At 40.2% G+C, this 24,332-nt stretch overlaps 1 protein-coding gene across 12 annotated transcripts in view; it reads right to left on the reverse strand.

Moving 5' to 3' along the window:
• CNTLN (centlein) overlaps positions 1-24,332 on the reverse strand; it is a 484,545-nt gene that overhangs the window by 122,014 nt on the left and 338,199 nt on the right. For 11 of the 12 annotated variants that reach the window (XR_013541453.1, XR_013541452.1, XM_020797524.3 and 8 more), the window contains 3 exons: positions 21,322-21,484; positions 1,466-1,535; positions 662-882 (listed from right to left, as the gene is read on the reverse strand). Coding sequence is in view for 10 of the 12 variants with exons in the window: in XM_020797524.3 (XP_020653183.3) it covers positions 662-882; positions 1,466-1,535; positions 21,322-21,484 (454 nt within the window). In the remaining 2 variants the exon portion in view is untranslated. The remainder of the gene's footprint in view (positions 1-661; positions 883-1,465; positions 1,536-21,321; positions 21,485-24,332) is intronic. The other variant, XM_020797526.3, reaches the window with a different exon arrangement.

Raw genomic sequence — 24,332 nt, forward strand, 5'->3', positions numbered from 1 at the left:
TGCCTCTAACATGACATCACAAACAGTGTCAGCCTGTAGACACCCATGCTCACAGAGCAAATTCTTGCAAGGGGAGCTATTTGTGAGTAAAGGAGCACATAAAAATGTTTCCTCATTATTTGTTCTGAAATACCAATATTCCTCCAATCTGTTTATCAAATCAATTCCCGGCTGCTCAAGCTCTACCCACCCCTGGGGTGATGATCCAAAGGTTGAACTCAAGAAAATGGACAGACTACTTCCCTCTTCAGCGCAGAAGACAGATTGATTAGATGGCAAACCACATGAGTAAGGAGAGCCTTTGTTTCTATGCATCTAACCTTTGTTCTTATTCATCTGCTGCAATCTTTATAGAGCTAGCAGTCATCAGGGGACTCCTTGGTTATGGTCCCTAATTGTCTTGCAAAGAACTGATGAAGAAAAAAATAAACCAATACAAGTACAAGTATGATTTCTGTGAAGTAAAGCAAACAAAATGTAAGCATCATGTTCAAAAGAAACATGCATCATCATCATCATCATCATCATCATCATCATCATCATCATCATCATCATCATCAGGATTAAAAACATAGGTAATATTCAATCCTGATGTGAACTGTTAGATCTGTATCTCTGATTATTTGGACATAAACATTAGCTTTTCAGATAAGGCCATTACCTGAACTGTCTGTTTGTTGGCCTGAAGTCTTTGCTTGGCTACGTGTAGCTCAGCTGTTAACTTTTTATTTGCTTCTCTTGACTTTCTGAGGGATAATACTGCAGTTGTTCTTGAATTCTGTAGGACAGCCAACTGCTGCTGTAAGGCCGCAAACTGTCCCCAGAGTGAAATGGAGCAGCCAGGCTTCTGGATCACAATACCCCTCATCTTCTTTCTGTTGACTAAACATTGGTCACATTGATCACCACTTCATAGGAAACCTTGCATTGGTCATTAAATAAATGAGTATCTTCTCCGAACCCTTTAATGATGCGGAGTTGAATTTTTTATGGAATCTACTTAAGCTCAAATACCTTCTAAGTGGCATATTACATTTTCAGGTTTATACCACCATTCTTATTATTTGGCACCAAACAGATGCTACACGTGGCTTATGAATTCCATATATGTAAACTTCCATTATAAATAAAACAGCCTTGAAGGCGCTGGAATGCTCTCTCTCTTGTTAAAATGTCATCTGATACCAAATGTCCTATGGAAAAGAACATCAGATGCTTCCTCTAGCTTGAACAGTTAGTATTGTCCATTTTTCTTTATTTTAAGTGTGTGTTGATTTATTTTATGTTTATAAATATTATGACCATTCTGAGGACAACAATCAGAATATAGTGTTTACAACTACTAAACAAACAAATTAATACCTGGCTTTCATGTCTTGAAAGTCTTCTGTGTTATCCAAGGATGCACAGATGCAAACAGAATGTTGCTTTTAAAACTAAAAATAAAGGTGTAAGAGATTCTTACCTTTACTAAGTCTGACTGCTGACTTTTGGGTCCTTCTTTGGAAAGGAACTACTTCTGTATTTTTGTTTTGCTACAGATACAAACAATAAGGATATTCAAAACAGTAGCATGCATAAAGCAGGTGGATATTTTAAGAAGTTATATCTTCTTTTTTTCCCTTCATCAAGAGGCTAATTAGCAAGTATTGTGCTCAAAAGGAAAAATATAGCTTTCATTTCCTGAACTTTCTGAATTCATGCTGCTGTTGAACAGATGACCTAGAAAGTTATGCCAGGACTTAGTTCAAGTGTCTCTTTTTACTGGGGAAGGAAGACCTCCCACATGCTAGTAGGAATGAGACCTAAGCATCCCCTAGAGGGAAAGGAAAAAATTCTCTCTTATCCATGTGATGTGCAAGACCATCTAGCAATATATATGTATAACTATATACCAGTTATAACAGATGGGGGAGATTGTCCACCTTCCACTGAATACATTATTGAATGTATCAGTGCAACTTCAATATACAGTGGAGGAGGGCATTTTCACCATGGTACATATAAGAGCTCCAACTTGTAGGCTACCTCCCACCATGAACCTGGCACCTAATTTACTATAATAATACCACTTCCTGTAAGACTCTACAGCCAAAGATAGTTTCAGGTGATGTAATGTGATCCAGCCAGAAGTACTTAACAAAATAACAAAAGAATCCTCCAGATAGTGTAGATGAGTTCAAGTCCTGGAAGCCGCTAAAGTATAAGTACTTTTAACAAAATGTGTAGTGAGCTTGGTCACCTTCCTTATACCACTTGGGTCACCCTTAGCTCCAGACAATTGGTGCTACAAAAAGCTTCTTCTGGACACCACTTGTCCTGAGCTATGTGGAAGGCAAGATGGCTTCTACAGCCTCTAAGTCTGGTCTCCATTGTGACTTAAGATTCTGAGGAACCGTGGAAAGGTTTTTCAATGTGGTGAAAAAATAGCACTGAAGCTATAGCATCACTGGACTGGGAATATGGACCGCTATTTCATTCCAATAGGCAATGTCTTTCTGCGAGGTAGCAACAGAGTGGGTAGCCACAAAACCCTGTCCAGGGAACACAAAGCAATCACTATTATGAAGTGCAGCCAAAATCATTAATTGTATTGCTTGTGTACTAGTAGATGAACCACTGTGTTTAATTTGTTCACCCAGTCTGGAGGTAAAGATATACTGATAATGCCCCCCTAAGTACTGTAGACATTGAGTTGTACTGAGATGGTTCTTGTTCAGATTGATCACGAAGACTTGCTTCTTACGATGGTCCGTATTTAACCAGATATCAGTAATTATCTGCAATTCTGTTGTTGAGCTGTTTAACAAATTGTCCAAGTATGGCAATATGTAAATCTTCTGTTTCCTGAGCCAAACTCTGGATGAGACCAGCACTTTTATGTATACCATGTGTTAAGAAGACAGTTCAAATGATAGAGCCTTTTAAAAAAATTCTTTTTAAAAAGTATTTGGAAAGCAAACCTGAAACATTGGTAAAAGTCTTATGTTGCAATGTGGAGATACCCCTCAATGAGATCAAAAGACATCAAGAAGTCTCTGGCCTGGACAGCTTCAGCGGTACCCTCAGGGATATCGGCTTTAAAAAGACAGATTACTTACCTGTAACCATGGTTCTTCAAGTGGACCTCTGTGAATTCACACAAATGGGTAAAACAGCGCCTGTGCTGGTCCTCTAGGAATCTTCTAGAGCTTTAGGAAAAAGTAACAAAGTTTAGGTTGTCCTGCATAGCGCATGCTCCGCCTGCCTCAGCTCTCAGTTCCATTTGTCCACCATAAATGCCTGAGCTTAATCTAGACTTAGTTAGTGATGGACAGTGGGGAGGCTGGGCGGGATGGTTACAGCCAGTCATCTATGTAGGGATAGACCTGTATCCTCTGCAGACATAGGTGAGCTGCCACAGGGGCCATACATTTGGTGAATGTCCGTGGAGCTGTTGACAGGCCAAAGGGAAGAGCAATGTATTGATAAATGGTGTTTTGGAAAATTAGGCAGAGATTTTTTCTGTGATTTGGATGAATGGTGATGTGAAAATAGGCGTCTTTCAGATCCACTACAACAAACCAATCTCCTTTCGTTAATAGGTGAATGATCGACTCCAGAGTAACCCTCCAGAAATGTGGATGAAGGTAAGTATTCAATTCCCTTAGGTCCAGGATGGGTCTTATTCCTCCGTCCTTCTTGGGTACCACAAAGTAGTGGAAGTAAAAACTTTGTGCTATGTCCCAATTTGGTACCCTTTGAATAGCTTGTTTTTGAAGTAGGGTGAGAATTTCTTCTAGATGTAAGCTTGACCTGTCCCAGAGGAGGTAATTCTGTAAATTCCAGATGGTAACCAGATTGTATAATGTTTAAGACGCAGGAGTCTTTTGTGATAGTCAACCAATTTGGTAGGTATGGAGAAAGGCGAGTTGTGTGGGTTAATCTTGATGGTATTTTGATTAAGTCAAAGGTACGGTTTAGATTTTTTCCCTGTTGGTTTATAGAATTGCCTCCGTTGACTAGATTGTGGCCTGAAACTTGAAGCAGAGGAGGAGGCTTGGGATGACCTAGTTTGACCTTGGTTCTTGAAAGGATGATAGGGCTGAGATGTTGATTTTTGGTGAGTTTGCTGAGGATATCTAGAACGCCACTGGAATTTGCCATATCTGGATTGCTGTTGGATAGAATAAGATTTGGCTGTCTTTTTACTCTTGTGCAGGTTCTCCAAGTTGTCATCTGTCTTTTCGTTGAAGAGACCCGAAGCATCGAAAGGTAAGTTCTCAATTCTAGTCTTGATATCCTCCATAATATTTGCAGATCTGAGCCAAGCATGTCTTCTCAGAGTAATGACTGAAGCCAGATTTTTGGCTGTGGCATCAGCTATATGTCGAGATGCTAGCCGTTGATGTTTCGACACAGTAAGAGCTTCGGCATGAGTATTCATACACATTTGTTTAATTTCATCAGGAGCGACTTCTAAGGCTGGCAGTATTCGGGACCATAGTTGCCTTTGATAGGCTCCCATGGCCACTAAATAGTTGGTGACTCGTAAAACAAAGGTGGTTAGTGAATACATGCATCGTCCAAGTACTTCCAGCTTCCTGCCTTCCCTATTTGTGGGAGTAACATGTCCCTTGGCAGGTGATTTAGAGGTGCTAGATTCCACAACCAAGGAATTTGGTATAGGATGCTTGATCAAGAAAGTGGTATCAGGGCCATGGATGCGGTATAGATACCAGTATTCTATGGGATACTGGTATAGAATTAGCTGGTTGTGGCCAGTATTCCCTTATAAGGTCCAGTAAGGCAGGTATGTATGCTAAACTCAAGGGTGGGGATCTCTCTTGGTTGATATCCCCAAGAATAAGATCCTCAGTCTGTGGAGGTGACTGCTCAGTGTTCATCTTAAGAGTCTTGGCCATACAGGAGACCATCTGGACAAAAGGCAAAAAGTCCTCATGGAGAGGATGGATGAGTATCCGCTGCATCAGACTCTAGAGGTTCACCTGCCACAGGTGTTTCCAATGAAGCATGTGACATAATTTCCTCCTCTTGCTAAGAGAAGCCTGAAGAAATAAGCTGCTCCTGCTCAGAAGTTGAATGTCTCTTGGCAGGATGCCCTGTTTCCCTCTGGGATGATTGTTCATGACCAGAAGTTGTGCCTTTAGAAGTTGCTTGCGATTTGTCCTGATGAGGAGTCGCAGCTCCATTTTTATGGCCCGTCCCCGATGATTTGTGGCTCTCTACGTCGATGTGTCTTTGACGTCGATGCTTGCGAGGGGGAGAAGCTGATGGAGAAGAAGAGGAATAATCATAGTGAGCTCTTTTTCTTCTCCTCCTGTAATCTCCCGACGTGGAAGAAGAGTCAGATGTATAATCCTGTCTTCGACGTGGACGCCGAGATTTCTTTCGATCTGTGCTATAATCCGAGTCAGATAGAGATTCTTCTCTTCAACGTTGATGTTTTCTTTTCCTCTCGACGTTGGAGTCATAGTCATCATGCCTATGCTTATGTCGGTGCCAAGATTTTCTGGCCAAAATCACTACTTCCTGTCTCAAATGTGGACGTCGAGGAGGAGACAGATTTTTGGTCTTGGCTAGCTTCTTTCGGGGTGGAGAATTGGAAGCCAGAGACCTCAACAGTGATGAAGGAGTTTGTGATGCCCGCCCGGTAAAAACAGGGCTGTCTTGGGTCATAGCTGAATTAGCAACAGTCTGGGCTAGCTGGCTCGTGGATGGTGACTGTCCGGCATCAACAGGCAGTAGGTCTTGTTGTCGAGGTAGTAAAGAAGTTCCTGCCTCAGAGAAAGATTCCCGATCCCAGGAAGAATCTTCCAAAATAGGTGAAGGCACCGACGCCGAAATAGGGGGGACAGTAAGAGTATGTTCCTTAGAATTTCATTTGGTCTTAGCTACTGCATTCTTTTGTTTCAAATCGCTGGCCACAGTGGGAGCAGATGAATCGGTACGTGACTTCTTAGTAGGTGGCTTTTTCTTGGGTTTGTCCACAGTTTTAATAATTTGAAGAGGGGGTGGTGAGGCAACCCGAAATTCAGACTGAACAGTAGATGGAGTAGGAGTAGACTCCATCTCAGAAGGTTGGGAAGCAGAGAGTGTTTTGTTCCAAAGAAAATATTTCAACCTCTGCTGACAAGCTTTAAGAGCTGCCTTGGTAAATCCTTTGCAGAGCTTACAGAGATGGGGTTGATGGTTTTCCCCCAGGCAAAAAAACACAAAGGCTGTGTCCGTCAGAGAAAGGTAGCTTTCTGGAACAAGAAGAACAGCAGCTGAAAGGTCCTGAACGGGACATAAGCCGGCAATTATGGGGAGGAAGTCCAGCAATGAGGCGATAATAGGATTAGGAAGGTGGCGCGTGCCGCCACAGCAGGCAGTCAATTAGGCGGGAAAACAAATCAACAAGTACTTGCAGTAAGGATCAAGAGAAAAGTCATTCAGTCCGAGGTCAGGGCAACAGATAGGCGGAAAGTCGAAAAAACAAGCTGAGTCAGAATCAAAAATAGCCAATTAAACAACATGAATATAGAGCTCTAGGCAAGAGGTTCCAACTCCGTGGGTGGAAAAAATGGAACTGAGAGCTGAGGCGGGTGGAGCATGCGCTATGCAGGGCAACCTAAACTTTGTTACTTTTTCCTAAAGCTCTAGAAGATTCCTAGAGGACCAGCGCAGGCGCTGTTTTACCCAATTGTGTGCATTCACAGAGGCCACGCTGAAGAACTATGCCTTTTCACAAACTGAGTGACTATTTTTAAGGCCACTATTTCCTCCCATTTCCCATCCTCTTTGCTACAATGCAAAATATTCAGCGGCATCCTGAACACATTTATAATGAAAGTATCTCTGTGGCACCAATAGCAAATAGGTGCTAGATGGCTTAAAGGAGTGAAAATGAAATTCAACAAAATGAAATTCAACAGGGATAAGTGCAAAGTACTGCACCTCAGAAAAAGAAACCAATTGCACAGTTACAAGATGGGGGATACCTGGCTCAGCAAAACTACGAAGGAGAAGGATCTTGGAATTGTTGTAGATCACAAGCTAAACATGAACCAACAGTGTGATGCGGCTACGAAAAAAGGTTAATGCTATTTTAGGTTATATTAATAGAAGTATAGTTTCCAAATCCCACGAGGTGCTAGTACCCTTCTATTCAACACTGGTTAGGCCTCACCTTGAGCATTGTGTCCAGTTCCGGACACCACACTTCAAGAAGGATGCAAACAAATTGGAACAAGTTCAGAGGAGGGAGACAAGGATGATCAGGGGGCTGGAATCCAAGCCTTATGAGGAAAGGCTAAAAGAACTGGGCATGCTTAGCTTTGAGAAAAGAAGGCTGAGGGGTGATAAGATAGCGCTATCCAAATATTTGAAAGGCTGTCATACAGAGAACGGACAAGATCTGTTCTCGATCATCCCAGAGTGCAGGACACACAACCAGGGGCTCAAGTTAAAGGAAGCCAGATTTCGGTGGAATACCAGGAAAAACCTCCTAACTGTAAGAGCAGTACGACAGTGGAAACCAGTTACCTCAGGAGTTGGTGAGTGCTCCAACACTGGAGGCATAATCATGCCTAAGCTGCCTTGACTAATTTGTTAATGTTTTGTTTCAGTTTAAGATTGCTTTCAGGCAAGTATTTCAGAATTTTTAGTCCTGGTCATAATAAATGCTGTAATAGTTGTCATGAATTTGATTATGAAAATAGAATAATGTTGTATTTCACAAGATTTAGTTCAGAGCTGCAACGAAAAAGCTAGAAATCTGCTTATGCCCAGGTGCTAATTAGAGAGAAAATGTACAAGGTCAGTTCTTCTCCAGCTTAAGAAAAAAAAAGAGATAAGAAGAGCAAGCTGACCCATATCTTATCTCAACTCCATGAACAAGGACATAACTTCTTAATTTAAGGAAGATGGGTGAAAAGGACGGGGAAGAGATGGAGAGGGTCGACACCGAGCGAAATGCAGCCGACAGAACTTTAATCAAAAGGATTGCGTAAGAATGCTTATTTAAGTTAGACATTTTATTGTTTTCACTTTATAGAGGAAATAACTGTGATGAAGTGTATTTTTCTAATTAGAGATGGGTTATGTAGTCATGTCTTAACCATAGAGGAATCCATTTTGAGTCTGACACAGGCTAAGTTCTGGAAAATTACTAGTAGTTATTTTCAGCTTTTCTTATCGCCGCAGCTGGAGAGGAAAACACGGCAGAGTCAAAATATCTCTAACCTGAATGATAAACAATTCTTTGGTGTTGGTGGGAAAGTAGGGCGTACCCTATGCTAATTCTTGCCTTCGTGATTGGGTGAATATGTCAGGAGGGGGCAGGTTGGAGAAATTTACAAGAGGTTGGAAAAAGTAACTTGAGAGAGAGAAGAGAGTTTTTTTGGGATTTCTGAAAACATGGCGTCGCATTTCTTTGATCCAAGCGAAGGAACCTAATTCAACAATATGGACTGCGTAAGAATATCGTTTGCTTACCTTAGTTTATAGTTTAGTTTTTGTTTTGTTTTACTAGTTAACTTTTATAGAAGGTGCTGAACCATTATGCTGTTGCTTAGAAATGAAACTGTAGAGAAATGTTTTCTTTGTTCACTTAAATAAACTTATGTTGTTTAATAATTGGCCTTTCTAGTCCTTTGAACAGAACAGTTTCCTTATAGATAATTAATTTGGCTTACGTTACCAAAATTGAGTCATTAAACAGTAAAGATACGGTATTAAGTGATTCCTTTTGATGAAATCGAAACAGATTCTAAATGCAGGCTGCCAAGAGTTCATGTCCCGGGAACTGTGTTGACTCAAGCAGTTTAATTTCGAATGGGAGTGAATGGGGCCTGGATTTTCCTGTTTCGTGGTTTTTGATCTCATTTATGGGACCAATAACTCACATGGTGGCAGCGGTGGGATGATCCACGGGCCTGATTTGCAACCTGATTTCAGTAGTGTTACACCTGGGCTTTCTCTTTACACACAGTTTGCTTTGGATTTATCCAGATGCTGTTGTAAATTGAAGCTGAGGGTCAGGCACGGACTGCTTTCAGTTTGAAACAAGGCAGCAACACAGCGTGGGTTGTCCTGCTAACTGGTTAAATATTTTTTTTTCTTTTCTCTCTGCTCTATTTCTTTTCAACTGAAGCCCTGGCTGAAAAGGGTCAGTTGTGGGGGCGGATTCTGTTAAAGGACTAGGTGTAAATTTCTAAAGTAAGCTTTTTCGTTGCTAGGCACAGCTAAGGCACGGCACCTTATCAGGGTTTTCAGGGCAGTTTTATGGCTGGCGGTAATTTATTGCCGAAACAGTGGGAGGTTTACAGCTTAGCGGCTGCAAGCAGTCAGCATGGCTCAGCATGTTACTGAGAGGAGAACTGGCCGGAGAAAAACATCCCCCGAATTGAGGTTGTTGATGGAGGAATCGGAGGGGGAGCAATCAATGGTGGAAGATTCGCTTGAAGAAGACCAATTGGATTTACAAATGGCTGGGTACCCCCAGGAGTTTGACCCATTGCCTATTCCAAGCCGGAGAGATTCCAGAGGGCGAGCGGAGGAGCAACATCCCCGACCTACAGAGGAAGCCGTTGGTGAGAATCCGTCTGGTGCGGGGGGGCGGAATCCACCCACACCGATGCCCGCGACTGAGGAACTGACCCAGCTGGTTGCAGATCTAGTGAGGTCCCAAAAGGAGTTTGTTAATACTTTGAATCAGGCTGAGAAAGTGAAGAATAAGTGCAGAGAGCAAAAAGTGCAAGAGCTGCAGGAAAAGAGAAAGGCCAAACAGGCAATTAAAGACTCTATAGCCAGTGTGGATAGGGGAAGTCTACCTAGATACCAGGAGGGCGATTGTGTGTTGAGCTTCCTTAAGAATTTCGAGCAATCTTGCCAAGATTTGGAGATACCTAGAGAGTGGCTTCCGAAACTCCTTCGTCCACAAATTTGCGGTCAGCTCGCCACAATCGTGGCCAAAGTGGCTGAGGAAGATTATGATTGGTCTGAATTAGTTTGGGTGATTAAACAGCGCTATGGTTATACAAAAGAGCTATTGAGGCAGAATTTTAGGAAAATCAAAAAACTGCCTAATGAGAGTTATGCAGCTTTAGCTGACAGGCTGGAATTTTTAGGAGACCAATGGCTGGACTCTTTGAAAATCAGATCTGTAGCAGATATGAGAAAGGCATTATTCATGGAGCAATTTATGAACTTGGTCCCTTTAGAGTTGAGGAGTTCTTTACTAGAGAGAGAATTTAAAGACCTCCAATCCCTTGCGCTGAGGACTGACGAACTGTTATCGTTTAGGAAGCCTGAACCAGCGCCTAGAGCCAGAGCAGAGGCGCCTAGAGCAGAGGCACCTAAGAGACAAAACCAGCCTGACTTTAAAAAGCCTTACCATCAAGAGTATAGGCAGACTTCAACTGATCAGCGCAGGAGTTTAGCTCCAAATCAAAGCAGACCCACTTTTGCTTGTTTCAAATGCGGTGGCCCTCATCTACAAAAGGACTGTGCACTATCTCAAGGACCCCCTAGTCAAGCTAGGAAGTCAGATGTTAGGACACCGGTACCAGCGCCACGCAAATCCAAGGGAGGCACACCCAAAGTATCTCTGGTAAGCCCTAACACCCCAGAGAGTCAACAAGTACCAACTCAAAGCCAGTCTGTCATGGGCACAGTGCCTAGACAGAATCAACCCAGTGGGAGTACTACCGCTTCACTAGCCAGTGATAGACAGGCAGCGGTAAATTACTATGTGCCTCAAATATTAGACGTTCGTGGAGGAGAACAAGCAGGAGTTATAAGACAGTCACCACAGGGGAAAAAGTATACCCTAATGGACCCGGGTTGCGTAATCCCTGAGTCTCAGAAAGAATGGGCTATGAAGACTTATTCTGAAGAGGTGATTTTGTATACTGATAAGGAACAGGTGGTTCTAAATGCTTACAGTGATTCTGGTGCTGAACTTTCTTCCATATCCCGAAAATTTTTGCACCCAGAACTGATTTTGGACAATTTAAGGTTACCCATTAGGACCTATGGTTCAGGAGAGGCGGGAGAACAACATATTCCTCTCGCGTTTGTGGAATTATCGTTCAAAAATTGGCGTGGTACTAAACTTTGCCTCACTCATGAGGGGAAACCTGACTTCTTGCTGGGGAATGACCTCACCTATTTGAATTTTAAGCAGAGTCAGGAAGGTCCTGCTGTTAACGTGGTTACCCGTTCCCAAACCCAAAAAGCAGAGACTGGGAGTGTTTCTGATGAAGCTGTCCCTACTACAAACTTAGACCAGCAGCAACATCTAGTGGCAGAACAAGATAATGCAGCTAATACAGAAGTGGAAATAGAGGAATCAGTGCCTATGGGGTCAGCTGAGTTTAAAGTGAAGCAAATGACTGATCCCTCACTAGCTTCCTTGAGAGCACAAGCAGATGACTATGCTCAAAACCCAATAACACAGCAAGTTAACTTTGTGTGGGGCCAGAATGGACTTTTGTATAGAGAATATCATCCCAAATCACACTTGAACATGCAACCCACACGACAGCTGGTAGTACCACAGGAATACAGACTGAGGATTCTTGAATTAGCTCATGACAATCCATCTAGTGGTCACCAAGGTGTGCAAAAAACTTTAAAAAGAATTTCTCAGCATTTTTATTGGCCTGGTATTAACAAAAATGTGAAGGACTATGTCAGTTCATGTGACTATTGCCAAAAAACAGGTTATCAGACCGATAAGACGAAGTCGGAAATGCTCTTAATGGACATACCTGATCAAGTTTTCCAATGTTTGCAAATGGATGTCATGGGACCTTTTGTTCCAACTAAGTCTAAGAAGAAATACATCATCTCTTTCATCTGCCAAGCTAGTCGTTGGATCGAGGCCTATGCGTTGAGTAATCTAAGAGCTTCCACCATCGCACGCATCATCATAGACTTGTGCTCACGTATTGGAGTACCATCTCAGATAATTTGTGATCAGGCGGGGGCGTTTCGTAGCTCCTTAATGGACAAAATTTGTGAACTTAGTGGAATAGAAATAAAATTTAGCTCCGCCTATCATCCTGAAAGTCATGGGTTAATTGAGAGAGGTCAACAAACCTTACTGAGGATGATCAAGACCATGGTACAGGTGTATGGTAACATTTGGGACGATCTGTTACCATTTGTTTTATTTGCTTATCGAAGTTCTGCTCACACCTCTCTTGGTGGTTTCTCTCCAAGTGAAGTGGTATTTGGGAGGAATCTACAAGGACCTTTGGATTTCCTGAAATCTGATTGGGAAGGTGTGGTGAAAAGCAGCACAGTTCCAGTTGCTGATTTTGTCAGAAATCTGCAAGAAAAACTGTTAGCTGTGCAAGAATTGGCCAAAGACAATTTGCTAAATGCTCAATCAACCCAGAAACTCTACCATGACAGACATTCCAGACACAGGGAATTTGATGTGGGAGATTTGGTTCTTGTTTTAAACCCCCTTAGACCTTCTAAATTAGAGGTTGGCTGGGAAGGTCCAGGGGAAGTGGTACAGAAACTGGGGAATAACAATTATTTAGTAAAAATGTTGAATTCTGAGAAAAAGCCTGTAAGTTACCATGTCAATAGGTTGAAATTGTATAAAGACAGAACTGCAATGGTTTTGCAATATAAGGTTGCTTGTCATCAGTCTGAATATGAGCCTGTAGATATGCTAGCTGAATTAGAAGATGCTGGTGATTGGTCTGACAACCTTGTTTTGACAGGTACCTCACTCCAGAAGGGAAAGCTGTACCAAATCCTAGAAAAATATCAAGATGTTTTTTCAGATAAGCCAGGTTACACAAATTTGGTCAGTCATGAAATTATCACTACCGATAGTCAGCCAATTCGATCTAGTCCATACAGAGCAGTTGGTGATCATGCTCTACGGATTGAACAAGAAATACAAAAGATGTTATCTCTGGATGTAATTGAGGAGTCATCATCCCCATACTCATCTCCAGTGGTTCTGGTTTCGAAAAAAGATTCTACTGGCAAGATTCTTGATGAGATAAGGTTCTGTGTGGATTACAGAAAGTTAAACAGTGTTACTGTTTCAGATCCTTATCCATTGCCTAGAATGGATCATTTAATTGAAAAATTGGCCAAGGCAAATTTTATCAGCATAATTGACTTAAAGAATGCTTACTGGCAGCTGGATTTAGCCGAAAATTCACGAGATAAGACCGCTTTTATCACTCATGTAGGCACTTTTAGATTCAAAAGGCTACCATTTGGATTGAAAAACGCAGGAGCATCATTTCAGAGAATGATAGATAAAGTTTTAAAAGGTCTACCTTTTGCTAGTGCTTATCTTGATGATGTTGCTATTTTCAGTTCTGATTTTGACTCTCATATGTCTCATGTTGAAACTGTGTTGTCTAGAATTCATCAAGCTGGTCTTACTGTCAAAGCTAGTAAATGTCAATGGATGAAAGGGAAGGTCACGTATTTGGGTCATTTGGTTGGTCAAGGTGAAATTCATACTCTGCAAGCCAAAGTTCAAGCTATCAATGATTGGCCTGTTCCAAAAACCAAGAAACAAGTGCGTTCATTTTTAGGTGTAGTTGGCTATTACAGGAAATTCATCCCTGATTTCAGTGAATTGGCTACACCTCTGACAGAGCTAACTAAGAAGAGACAGCCTGTCAAAGTTAATTGGACCCCCGAGTGCCAAGGGGCTTTTGAGGCCTTAAAAGCGAAGATTATTCATGCCCCTATACTGAAATCACCTGATTTTGATAAGCCTTTCATTTTGCAAACCGATGCTTCAGAATTTGGATTAGGAGCTATTTTGTTACAGCAAGGGGAGGATGGGAATCTATATCCTATCTCATACTTCTCTAGAAAGCTCTTGGAAAGAGAGAGACATTATGCAATCCTTGAAAAAGAGGCTCTTTCTATATATTGGTCTCTTAATCTTTTACGACCTTATCTATGGGGGAGTAAATTTACACTCCAAACTGATCATAGAGCCTTAGTTTGGTTACAAAAGATGAAGTCTCAGAACCAAAAATTGTTAAGATGGAGTTTAGCATTGCAGGATTTTGATTTTGAAGTTCAACATATACCTGGAAAGCTAAATGTGGTGGCAGATGGACTTTCCAGGATGTACTATGAAGATCCAGATGTTCCTGACCGCTAAAGAAGATGGAAGACGGTTGGAGTAGTTACTGTGGCTAATGAACTAACATGCTTGTTTCCTTTTTGTATATCTGCATGGTGTGCCGAGAGATTGTATTGCTATATTGTTTGTTATAATCCATATATAATCATTTACTTCTAGTTGTTTTATCAATTTACTTCAAATTAGCTCAGAATAACTGTTCTGAATTTAGAAGAAATTTAGCGGGGGTGTGTGATGAAGTGTATTTTTCTAATTAGAGATGGGTTATGTAGTCATGTCTTAACCATAGAGGAATCCATTTTGAGTCTGACACAGGCTAAGTTCTGGAAAATTACTAGTAGTTATTTTCAGCTTTTCTTATCGCCGCAGCTGGAGAGGAAAACACGGCAGAGTCAAAATATCTCTAACCTGAATGATAAACAATTCTTTGGTGTTGGTGGGAAAGTAGGGCGTACCCTATGCTAATTCTTGCCTTCGTGATTGGGTGAATATGTCAGGAGGGGGCAGGTTGGAGAAATTTACAAGAGGTTGGAAAAAGTAACTTGAGAGAGAGAAGAGAGTTTTTTTGGGATTTCTGAAAACATGGCGTCGCATTTCTTTGATCCAAGCGAAGGAACCTAATTCAACAATATGGACTGCGTAAGAATATCGTTTGCTTACCTTAGTTTATAGTTTAGTTTTTGTTTTGTTTTACTAGTTAACTTTTATAGAAGGTGCTGAACCATTATGCTGTTGCTTAGAAATGAAACTGTAGAGAAATGTTTTCTTTGTTCACTTAAATAAACTTATGTTGTTTAATAATTGGCCTTTCTAGTCCTTTGAACAGAACAGTTTCCTTATAGATAATTAATTTGGCTTACGTTACCAAAATTGAGTCATTAAACAGTAAAGATACGGTATTAAGTGATTCCTTTTGATGAAATCGAAACAGATTCTAAATGCAGGCTGCCAAGAGTTCATGTCCCGGGAACTGTGTTGACTCAAGCAGTTTAATTTCGAATGGGAGTGAATGGGGCCTGGATTTTCCTGTTTCGTGGTTTTTGATCTCATTTATGGGACCAATAACTCACAATAACTAGAGGCTAAGGCTGGGGGTTATTTTGGAAATACTGAATGACGTTAAAATGAGCTCGTTGAAATGTTATCTTTTGTAATAAAATATAAAAAGACAAATTGTCTGTAAGCTGTCTCCTTGTTTAGACCATGCTACAGTAGTAAATTGGATATTTTTGACTAAGATTGTTTTGATCTGGCCACATTACCATATTACCAAAAGAGGGTCCTAAAGTAAAAAAAGAGGAAGAGCAGACCTTCCAGATTGTTTATTTAAAATCGAGACAGACTTGGGTGAAGGAGTGTGAAGTCGCCTAGAGCAAAATTACAGGACCCGATTTTGCTGGCATTAGGGACTAATCATTCTGAATCCCTCTCTGTCTCGTGTAAAGGCAGTTCTAAGGAACGCTTTTACCACATGGTGGCATCTTGGGATCTGAGTCTCACGTGCCGTGTTTACAGTATAGTGGCAGATGGGATTTGATTTACAAGCCATGGTGGCTGTGTTTGGATACAAATCCATGTGCTGTGTTTATGCCATGCTGGCAGCTTAAATATTTGCGCTTTGCTCAAGGGCTGAATTAGCGCTGGTAATTGTTTTATGAAGGCAGATGTGTGAGCAAGCAGATACACACTGCTAAATAAAGGACAAGAGAAACTTCTCTGGCGTGAGCTTCAGAGCAAAGCAGGGAAGGTTGTAAATTATTGTGACTGGAGAAGACTCCTATGCAGAAAGCTCAGGCTAAAGTAATGCAAGGAGAGATTCTGCCAGTGGCTTAAGAGTTCTAAGGAACAAGCATTGTGCTGTTTAAAAAGTGCCAGCTCGATTCACTCAGGTGACAGAGTGGCAAAATTGTTTTGAGTGTAGCAGGAGTCTATAAGGAGCAGCCAGGATAATAAAAGTAATTTAAAAGTGATTAAATAAAGTTTAAAAAGGAAAATTTCCTACCCCAAGCCAGAGCCAAAAGGATTTCCTGGAGGGAAAGTAGGATCAGTCAAAGTTGACAGTTTAATTGTTTTATTGCTCCTCCCGTGCTTCGGCCAAGGCTGCAGGGAGAGAAGAAAAGAAAAAAGGAAAAATGGCTTTTAGCAGTCGGTTTTCACTGCCTGAAGTATCGGTAGATAAGGAGATTTTGTCAGCAATGGAGCATAGTTCTTTACTGCAGAGTGGAGCAAGATCAACAACTATTAGTAGATCGCTACAGATACCCAAAGAATTTCATATGAGGAGTGCTGTCACAAGATTTACTGAAGAAGACGCCCAAAGATTAATGGAAGCAAATCCAGAAGTTGTTAAACCTAAAGTAATGCCAAGAAGGACACAGCAGTACACTGGGGCGGAACAAGTTCCAACTCAGCAGGATCTGCTAACAGAGAAAATTCTTGCTAATGACCAGAGGTCGTCAGGAGCAGCAATGGCAGAGGCCAGCAGCAGTCCAGCAGATAAAAGAGATGCGAGTTTCAGGTTGCAAGAGCAGTTTACCCTGATGATGGCAGACTTCATGGAGAGCCAGAGGCAATGGTTTGAAGCCCACTCCACGAGTCAGAGAAAAGCAAGGGAATACCATCAGATGAAACTGCATTTTTTGCAGAGGAAGATTGCTGAGGAAGAGTGGACCAGAGGCTCTTTAGGGAGCATGGACAGTGGAAACCTGTCTGATTACCAGGAAACTGAAGAAATAATTTCCTTTAAGAAGATTGAACCTACTCCCAGAGTTAGGAGTATTCCAGAAGTGCCTAGGAGGCAGAACCTATATGAAGCTAAGAAAACAGTGGTTCCTGAACCAAGACAGTCTTTTGCTGGAGAGCAAAGAAGCATGGACATTAGCCAGATTAGTTTACCCTTGGCATGTTTCCATTGTGGAGGAGCCCATTTAAAGAAAGATTGTCCAAGACTGTCCATATCAGATAACCAAGACGGGAAGCAAGTTGGTAAACCACCCTTACCTGCCGCACAGAGATTTCAGCAGACACCCTTACCAGCACCAAGGAGATTCGAGAAGGCGCCCATACCGGCTCAACGGAAATACAAATCAACAACCCCGAAGGTCAACTATTTCAGTGCAACATCACTAGAAATACCAGAACAACCAACAGAACCACATGAAGTTAATCAACTAAGGAATGTGCCACCCCAGAGACAAGGAGGAGTCAAGCCAAATTTTTCTGAAAGTAGTGAAATGCAAGCAACAGAGCCAAGGATTGTGCCAAGGATAATGGGCTTACAAGTAGCTCAAGTCTCTACAACAGTAAACCAACAGACATCCTCAGGGGAGAAATTTTCAGTTATAGAGCCCAGTAGCATCCTACCGGAAGAACAGTTATATTGGTCACTGAAAAGTTTTTCGGAACCGGTAACCCTACATTTTTCAACAGGAGATTTGACTATAAACGCCTCTAGGGATACCGCCGCAGATATCTCATCAATCAACAAACAGTTTGTAGATTCGGAACTAATCTTAAATAACCTGAGATGTCCAGTAAAAACTTATGGATCCGGAGAAATAATCGAGAGATTCGTACCATTAATCTACGTGCACTTAATCTACAAAAATTGGAAAGGCGCAAAATATCTATTAGTGCATGAAGGTAAACCCGATTTCTTGATAGGCAACGACTTGGCGTTTCTTAACCACCAACACACTTTAAAATCAGCTTCCATACAAGCAGTGACACGTGCGCGAAGTAAAGCAATAGAGCAAGTCTCAACTGAATATAACTCTGAGGAGCAATCAGATGGACATGTAACGCAACATCAACCCCTTGCAGACGAAACGGATAGTACAACCGAAACAAAAACGGAACCAGAGGATCTACCTATAACAATGGGATCCGAAGTATTCAAACAGAAGCAGATGGAAGACCCTACTTTGGATTCTTTGAGGTCACAAGCCAACGATTACGCCAGACAACTGGTACAACAAAAAGTATCCTTTTTGTGGGGGAAAAATGGACTATTGTATCGAGAATATTTTCCCAAATCGAACGAACAGGCGGAACCAGTACAACAACTAGTCATTCCAAGAGAGTACAGAGAAAGAATTCTGCAACTTGCCCATGATAGTCCAAGTAGCGGACATCTTGGAATTCAAAAAACGTTAAGCCGGATTTCACAACATTTTTATTGGCCCGGGATTTATAAAACCGTCAGGGACTACGTTAGTACCTGTGATTACTGTCAAAGAACAGGGAAACGGAGTGGTTGTACAAAACAAAAATACTATCATGACAAGAAGGCCCGTCACCGAGAGTTTGAAGTGGGTGATATGGTACTTGTACTAAACCCGCTCAGACCTTCAAAATTGGAAGTAGTTTGGGAAGGTCCAGGGGAAATCATACAAAAAGTGGGAAATGTGAATTATCTTGTGAAAATGTTAAATTCATCCAAGAAACCAGTAATGTATCATGTAAATAGTTTAAAAATGTATAGAAACAGATCTGCAAACAATTCTGATTGTAACAATGTGGGGAGAAAAATCGAACGTAATGTAACAGATCGTTGAAAAATTGTATGCTGATATAATATGGTTACCTTGAATTTCTGTTTAAAATTAATCAACTTGTTTACTTGTCTGTATATTGATAGAGATAGGCATTACTGTTATGAATTTAATACTTTGTTAAGATAAATTTAAGTTCACATGTAGTCGTGTTAACCTTTCATAATCAAATGTTAAGTTAGTAACAAAATAAGAACTTTAATAGTCCTGTATTTTGTATCTTAAAGGGGGGGCGTGTCATGAATTTGATTATGAAAATAGAATAATGTTGTATTTCATAAGATTTAGTTCAGAGCTGCAACGAAAAAGCTAGAAATCTGCTTATGCCCAGGTGCTAATTAGAGAGAAAATGTACAAGGTCAGTTCTTCTCCAGCTTAAGAAAAAAAAAGAGATAAGAAGAGCAAGCTGACCCATATCTTATCTCAAATCCATGAACAAGGACATAACTTCTTAATTTAAGGAAGATGGGTGAAAAGGACGGGGAAGAGATGGAGAGGGTCGACACCGAGCGAAATGCAGCCGACAGAACTTTAATCAAAAGGATTGCGTAAGAATGCTTATTTAAGTTAGACATTTTATTGTTTTCACTTTATAGAGGAAATAACTAGAGGCTAAGGCTGGGGGTTATTTTGGAAATACTAAATGATGTTAAACTAAGCTCGTTGAAATGTTATCTTTTGTAATAAAATATAAAAAGACAAATTGTCTGTAAGCTGTCTCCTTGTTTAGACCATGCTACAGTAGTAAATTGGATATTTTTGACTAAGATTGTTTTGATCTGGCCACATTACCATATTACCAAAAGAGGGTCCTAAAGTAAAAAAAGAGGAAGAGCAGACCTTCCAGATTGTTTATTTAAAATCGAGACAGACTTGGGTGAAGGAGTGTGAAGTCGCCTAGAGCAAAATTACAGGACCCGATTTTGCTGGCATTAGGGACTAATCATTCTGAATCTCTCTCTGTCTCGTGTAAAGGCAGTTCTAAGGAACGCTTTTACCACAATAGTTAAGGCTGAGCCCTTTTTTAAGTGCTCACTTTGCTTTCACCTTCCTGATTTTTAGGGACTCCTACTTATTCTTTGCATATATGGAAAATGATACTTAAGCTGAGAGTACAAATCCACATGGGATGGAGCTATAGTCTGCCCAGCACAGTCTGTGGTAAACTGTAGAATTTTTTTTACACTTGATGGGACCTGGCTGCAGCATTCCTTTCTGATTGTGGCTATGAAAATGTGGGGAAAAGATGGATCAGAAGAAGGAGAAGTAACCTTTTGAAAGTCATGCCCAAATCGTTCAGAATCATCAGGTTAAGTGTATTTCTAACCATTTAAGATCTAAGATTTTTATATCTTTCTTTAACACAATTCCAAACTCCTCTGGCTGGAACAGGAAAGAGAAACAATCTTGGTAATGTCCCACTCTTAAATGCTGGGAAAGGAGAGAGACTGTTCTATCATCAGAGGGATTAGTCCTCCTTTTATTTTGCCTCTTGTAGAAAGCTGAGCTAGGGCACAGAATGCTACACATTTCAAAATGGCATCTCATTCTTTTCTGAACATTTTGTGTGCTGATGGGCCATCACTGCATCTTCAGGGAAGAAGGTATGTTATGAGACATCTTTGTGGTGTGGAATTTACTGCCAGAGACACCAGAGATGAATGAAAAGAAGAAAACAGTGAACAAAGAAGGAAGATGTACAGTCACATGACTGTATCCTACTATAGTCCAAGACATTTTTAACCATCTTTCATTACATTAAAAGTATTTCAAGATTTTAAGAATTCATGAAGTCTTCTGAGGGGCTCATAGCTCATACTGTCTATTTAAAATGTCAATGGAAGTCTTATTATTTTTTTTAATAATGATTTATTCTAGAACAGCACTATACTTGACTTACTTTATACTAAGGCTCCCCTCAGACATGGAAGGCCAGTGGATGGAGGCTGCAGGTAAACATACAGCATCCAACTGATTGTTGCACAAGATACATACAGGATTTACAGTGACACAGAAGACTTAAGTATTTAGATCTAAATGCACAGAGATCAAAGGAGGGATAAGGAAAAGTGTGCATATGTAAGCCCTATTCCTGAATAGCCTCAAAGACTCAACAACACTTGAGATCTTTATAATGCCCTGTAATGGCGTTTGATTGAATGTGGTTAAAGTTCCTGTGATCAAGAACCTGATAACAAAGGAATTCTGATCACAGGAGCTCTGTAATCATAATGGAGCTTGCTATTTCATAGAGTTGTCAAGAGTTGGAAATGACCTGAAGGCACATTACTGTAGCAGATTCAAATGGAAAAGAGTGCTTGCATCTAGAATGGGTATAGCCAAATGACACATTTCAAAGTTAGATGTGTGAGAAGATTAAATAAAGTGGTCAATTGCATCATGTCAATACTTTTTAGAGAACCGAAAACAACAAGAATGATAAGTTACCCTGCACTGGTGAACTATATCCACTTGCCAAGCCAGAAATAGGGACATATCAATTGTATAGTTTTAGATCCCATAGGGCAAGGTACCACAATCCCACATGAGTCGTACACAGAGACTATTGCATTTGATTATTTGCAAGTATTAGTGACATTAAAAAGCAATACATCCAAACGTTTTAACCTCAAATAGTACCTTTTTGTGATGTAACTTGCTTTGTCCTTCTAAATGCACAGTATCTGGAGGCATTTTATTATTTTTCTCTTGTTTTTGGTCCTGCTGATCATTTTTGTCTGTCAAAGGTATACTCCGCGTTGTTTTATCCCCCAGGTCTTCAGAAGTCAGTATTTCAGAATCACTGAGAAGGGCATTATTTGAAAAGAAAAAAAGTTCTATGAATCTTGTATATAATGGTCTTCATAATATCCAAAGATCAGCCACACTGTGATTTACATACAATTAAAGTGTGTATTTGGTCCAGCTGCCAGAAAGCAATCATGCAATAACTTGAAATTTAAAAAGAAAAATAATATTTCAGAGTAATAACTAGGTTACTCCACTTCCTTTATTTCTTCCCTTTCAGATATTAACAGATGCAAGTGAATGAAGAAAGGAAATAATACATTTAAACTACTACTCTTACAGACCATGGACACTTCAAGTACATCTAAAGATCCAGATTGGACTGTTCTTCTGTTTCTCTTCAAGGGAAGTCAGGTATTAGGAAAATTCTGTAAAGGCACTAATGGTAGACAGGGATGCATATATTTCATATATTATATTTTCAATGATATAGATGAGACCTCCTCCAGTTGCTTTTAAAATTATACTATTTAGGGTAAGTTTGGGTGGCAAAAAGCAACTGTTCATAACTCTTCCCTTGCCTCACCCCTAGATTCTATCAGTTCTTTGGGTAGTAACTAAAGATATATCTTCTTTCAAGGAGCTTTTTAAAAAATCTTACTTTCTAACTCCTACAAACCTGACTTAGTAGGCAGCTATGACACTCTTCATTCTGGGTGCTATTTATCCTAGTTCTGACCTTGCCTGCATCAAGTAAGTTCTTTTTAGGCATTGGTTTAGCATATCTCATACCTGCATATCTGCTCTGTTACATTAGTCTGCACTGGAGACCAGGGAACTATAAAGTTTCTGTCAGTGGAAACAGCCTCATGGAAGAGACAAACATATTTATAAGGCTTGATCAAATTTATTTCCCCTGGTCAGGAAGCCTAACAGTGAGAGTAAGAGCAAATTTTGAATTCATGTACCTCCCTACTCATCGTAAGTATAAGAAATACACAAAGTCCTCCATTATGTGGAATTTGTTTAATCCTGTAAGATAACCTAATTCAAATATTACATTATAAAGGGATGTCTTAATACAGAAACTCAAGACTAAAAGTTATTAACAACTTTGCTTTCGGGAAAAGAAAAAACTATCAAAAAACTATCTGTTCTCGATCATCCCAGAGTGCAGGACACGCAACAATGGGCTCAAGTTACAGGAAGTCAGATTTCGATTGCATATAAGGAAAAACTTCCTAACTGTTAGAGCAGTAAGATAGTGGAACCAATTACCTCGAGAAGTGGTGAGTGCTCCAACCATGGAGGCATTCAAGAGAAATTTGGACAACCACCTGGCAGATATCCTTTGATTTCTATTCCTGAATTGAGCAGGGGATTGGACTTGATGGCCTTGTAGGCCCCTTCCAACTTCACTATTCTATGATTCCAACTATCCACTTGTTTCAAAGTGATCAAACTTATTTCTTTGGACAGGAAGCCAAACAGTGTGAGTAAGAACAAACTGTAGGCTTAACACTTCCAATACTGAGAATGGACAAAAAGTATGGGAAAGACCTATATTAATAGATCAAAACTCATATAAAATTGTGTTCTGTTTTGTACTGAAACTGGTATAAAGATTATAAATAAGAGATGCTATTTAAACATTAACATGTATTTTTAAATAAAATAGTTTTAGGGCATCTTGAGAGCAAGTACTGCCAGCGAGTACTGGCTGCTGAGTTGCCCTTAGCTTTATATCATAACATATGATATCATACCTGAAGTATATAGTTACCAAGTCTGCAATTTACAAAAGATTACAAAGGCTGACCATGAACACTCTCACCTCTTACAGTTTGTACAACATGAGAAGTTAATTTGTTTCAAATCCAGCTAAAGGATGATAATATAGGCTTTGTGTTTCAACTAAAATGGCTAATGTTATCACTGACTAAAGATCTAATATCACTCACATATTTTCTCATCCTTGATGAAAAATGGGACTTTAACACTTTGAAATACCTCATCAAAAATAGTCAGATTATTTGTTCCCTGTATTAGATTATTTTTACTCCTATGTGAGAGCAAAAAGACCAGTAAGTTATCTTTTCTTTGCAACATTTGCAAAAATCCTAGTGTTTAAAAATAAAGAACGGGAACTTTATACAAGTGTTTCTGCACAAAATACTATAATTTTTAACACAAAAAGCATTTCTGGGCATTTTTCACAAAAAAGTTCCAAAATGAAAAAATACACAAAAAGACTGTTGCAATCTTGCCCACCGGGGAGAAAATTCAGAAAAAAATTGAACAGCTGCATCAGTTGATACAGAGCAGCAGTCTGCAGCATTCAGCCTCCACGGTTGTTGAACTCACCAAAGTTCTTGGAACAAAAGTTCCATCAGCTCTATCCAGAATAAGCAATAGTGGGGAATGCTGAAAGTTGCAGTCCAATAACTTCTAGAGGGCTATGCTCAGCATAAAGCAATTCCTGTGGTCAGTATCCTACCGCTAATCCCAACTACCATAGATCCACTGATTCAATAGGATTTACCTAAATACTGAATTACCATTCAGGAACTGATTGAATGAATCTGTTCTCTAACTGAGACTAACTGGAGGCTGGCCTAGGTCTATAACAATTACAACACTGCTGACTTTCAACCTCAATGTTGTTGGTGGGTCATAAATATGTGATCAAATAGTAGCAGTGGCAAGACCTTTATAAAATCAGTGTTACAAGTGTAACCAATATTATTTCTAACTTACGTTACAGTACTGCTACCACTTTTAAGAAGAGAAGAGGTAAAATCTAATGATTTCAAGGACGTATGGAATGTGTTTTCGAAGGGGAAAGGCTATATGCCAGCAGAAGGATTAATGTATTTTTGGAGAGGTATGAAGTGAAAAGGGAT

The sequence above is a fragment of the Pogona vitticeps genome, chromosome 2 (assembly GCF_051106095.1).
Source record: "Pogona vitticeps strain Pit_001003342236 chromosome 2, PviZW2.1, whole genome shotgun sequence".
Taxonomy (NCBI): Eukaryota; Metazoa; Chordata; class Lepidosauria; order Squamata; family Agamidae; genus Pogona; species Pogona vitticeps.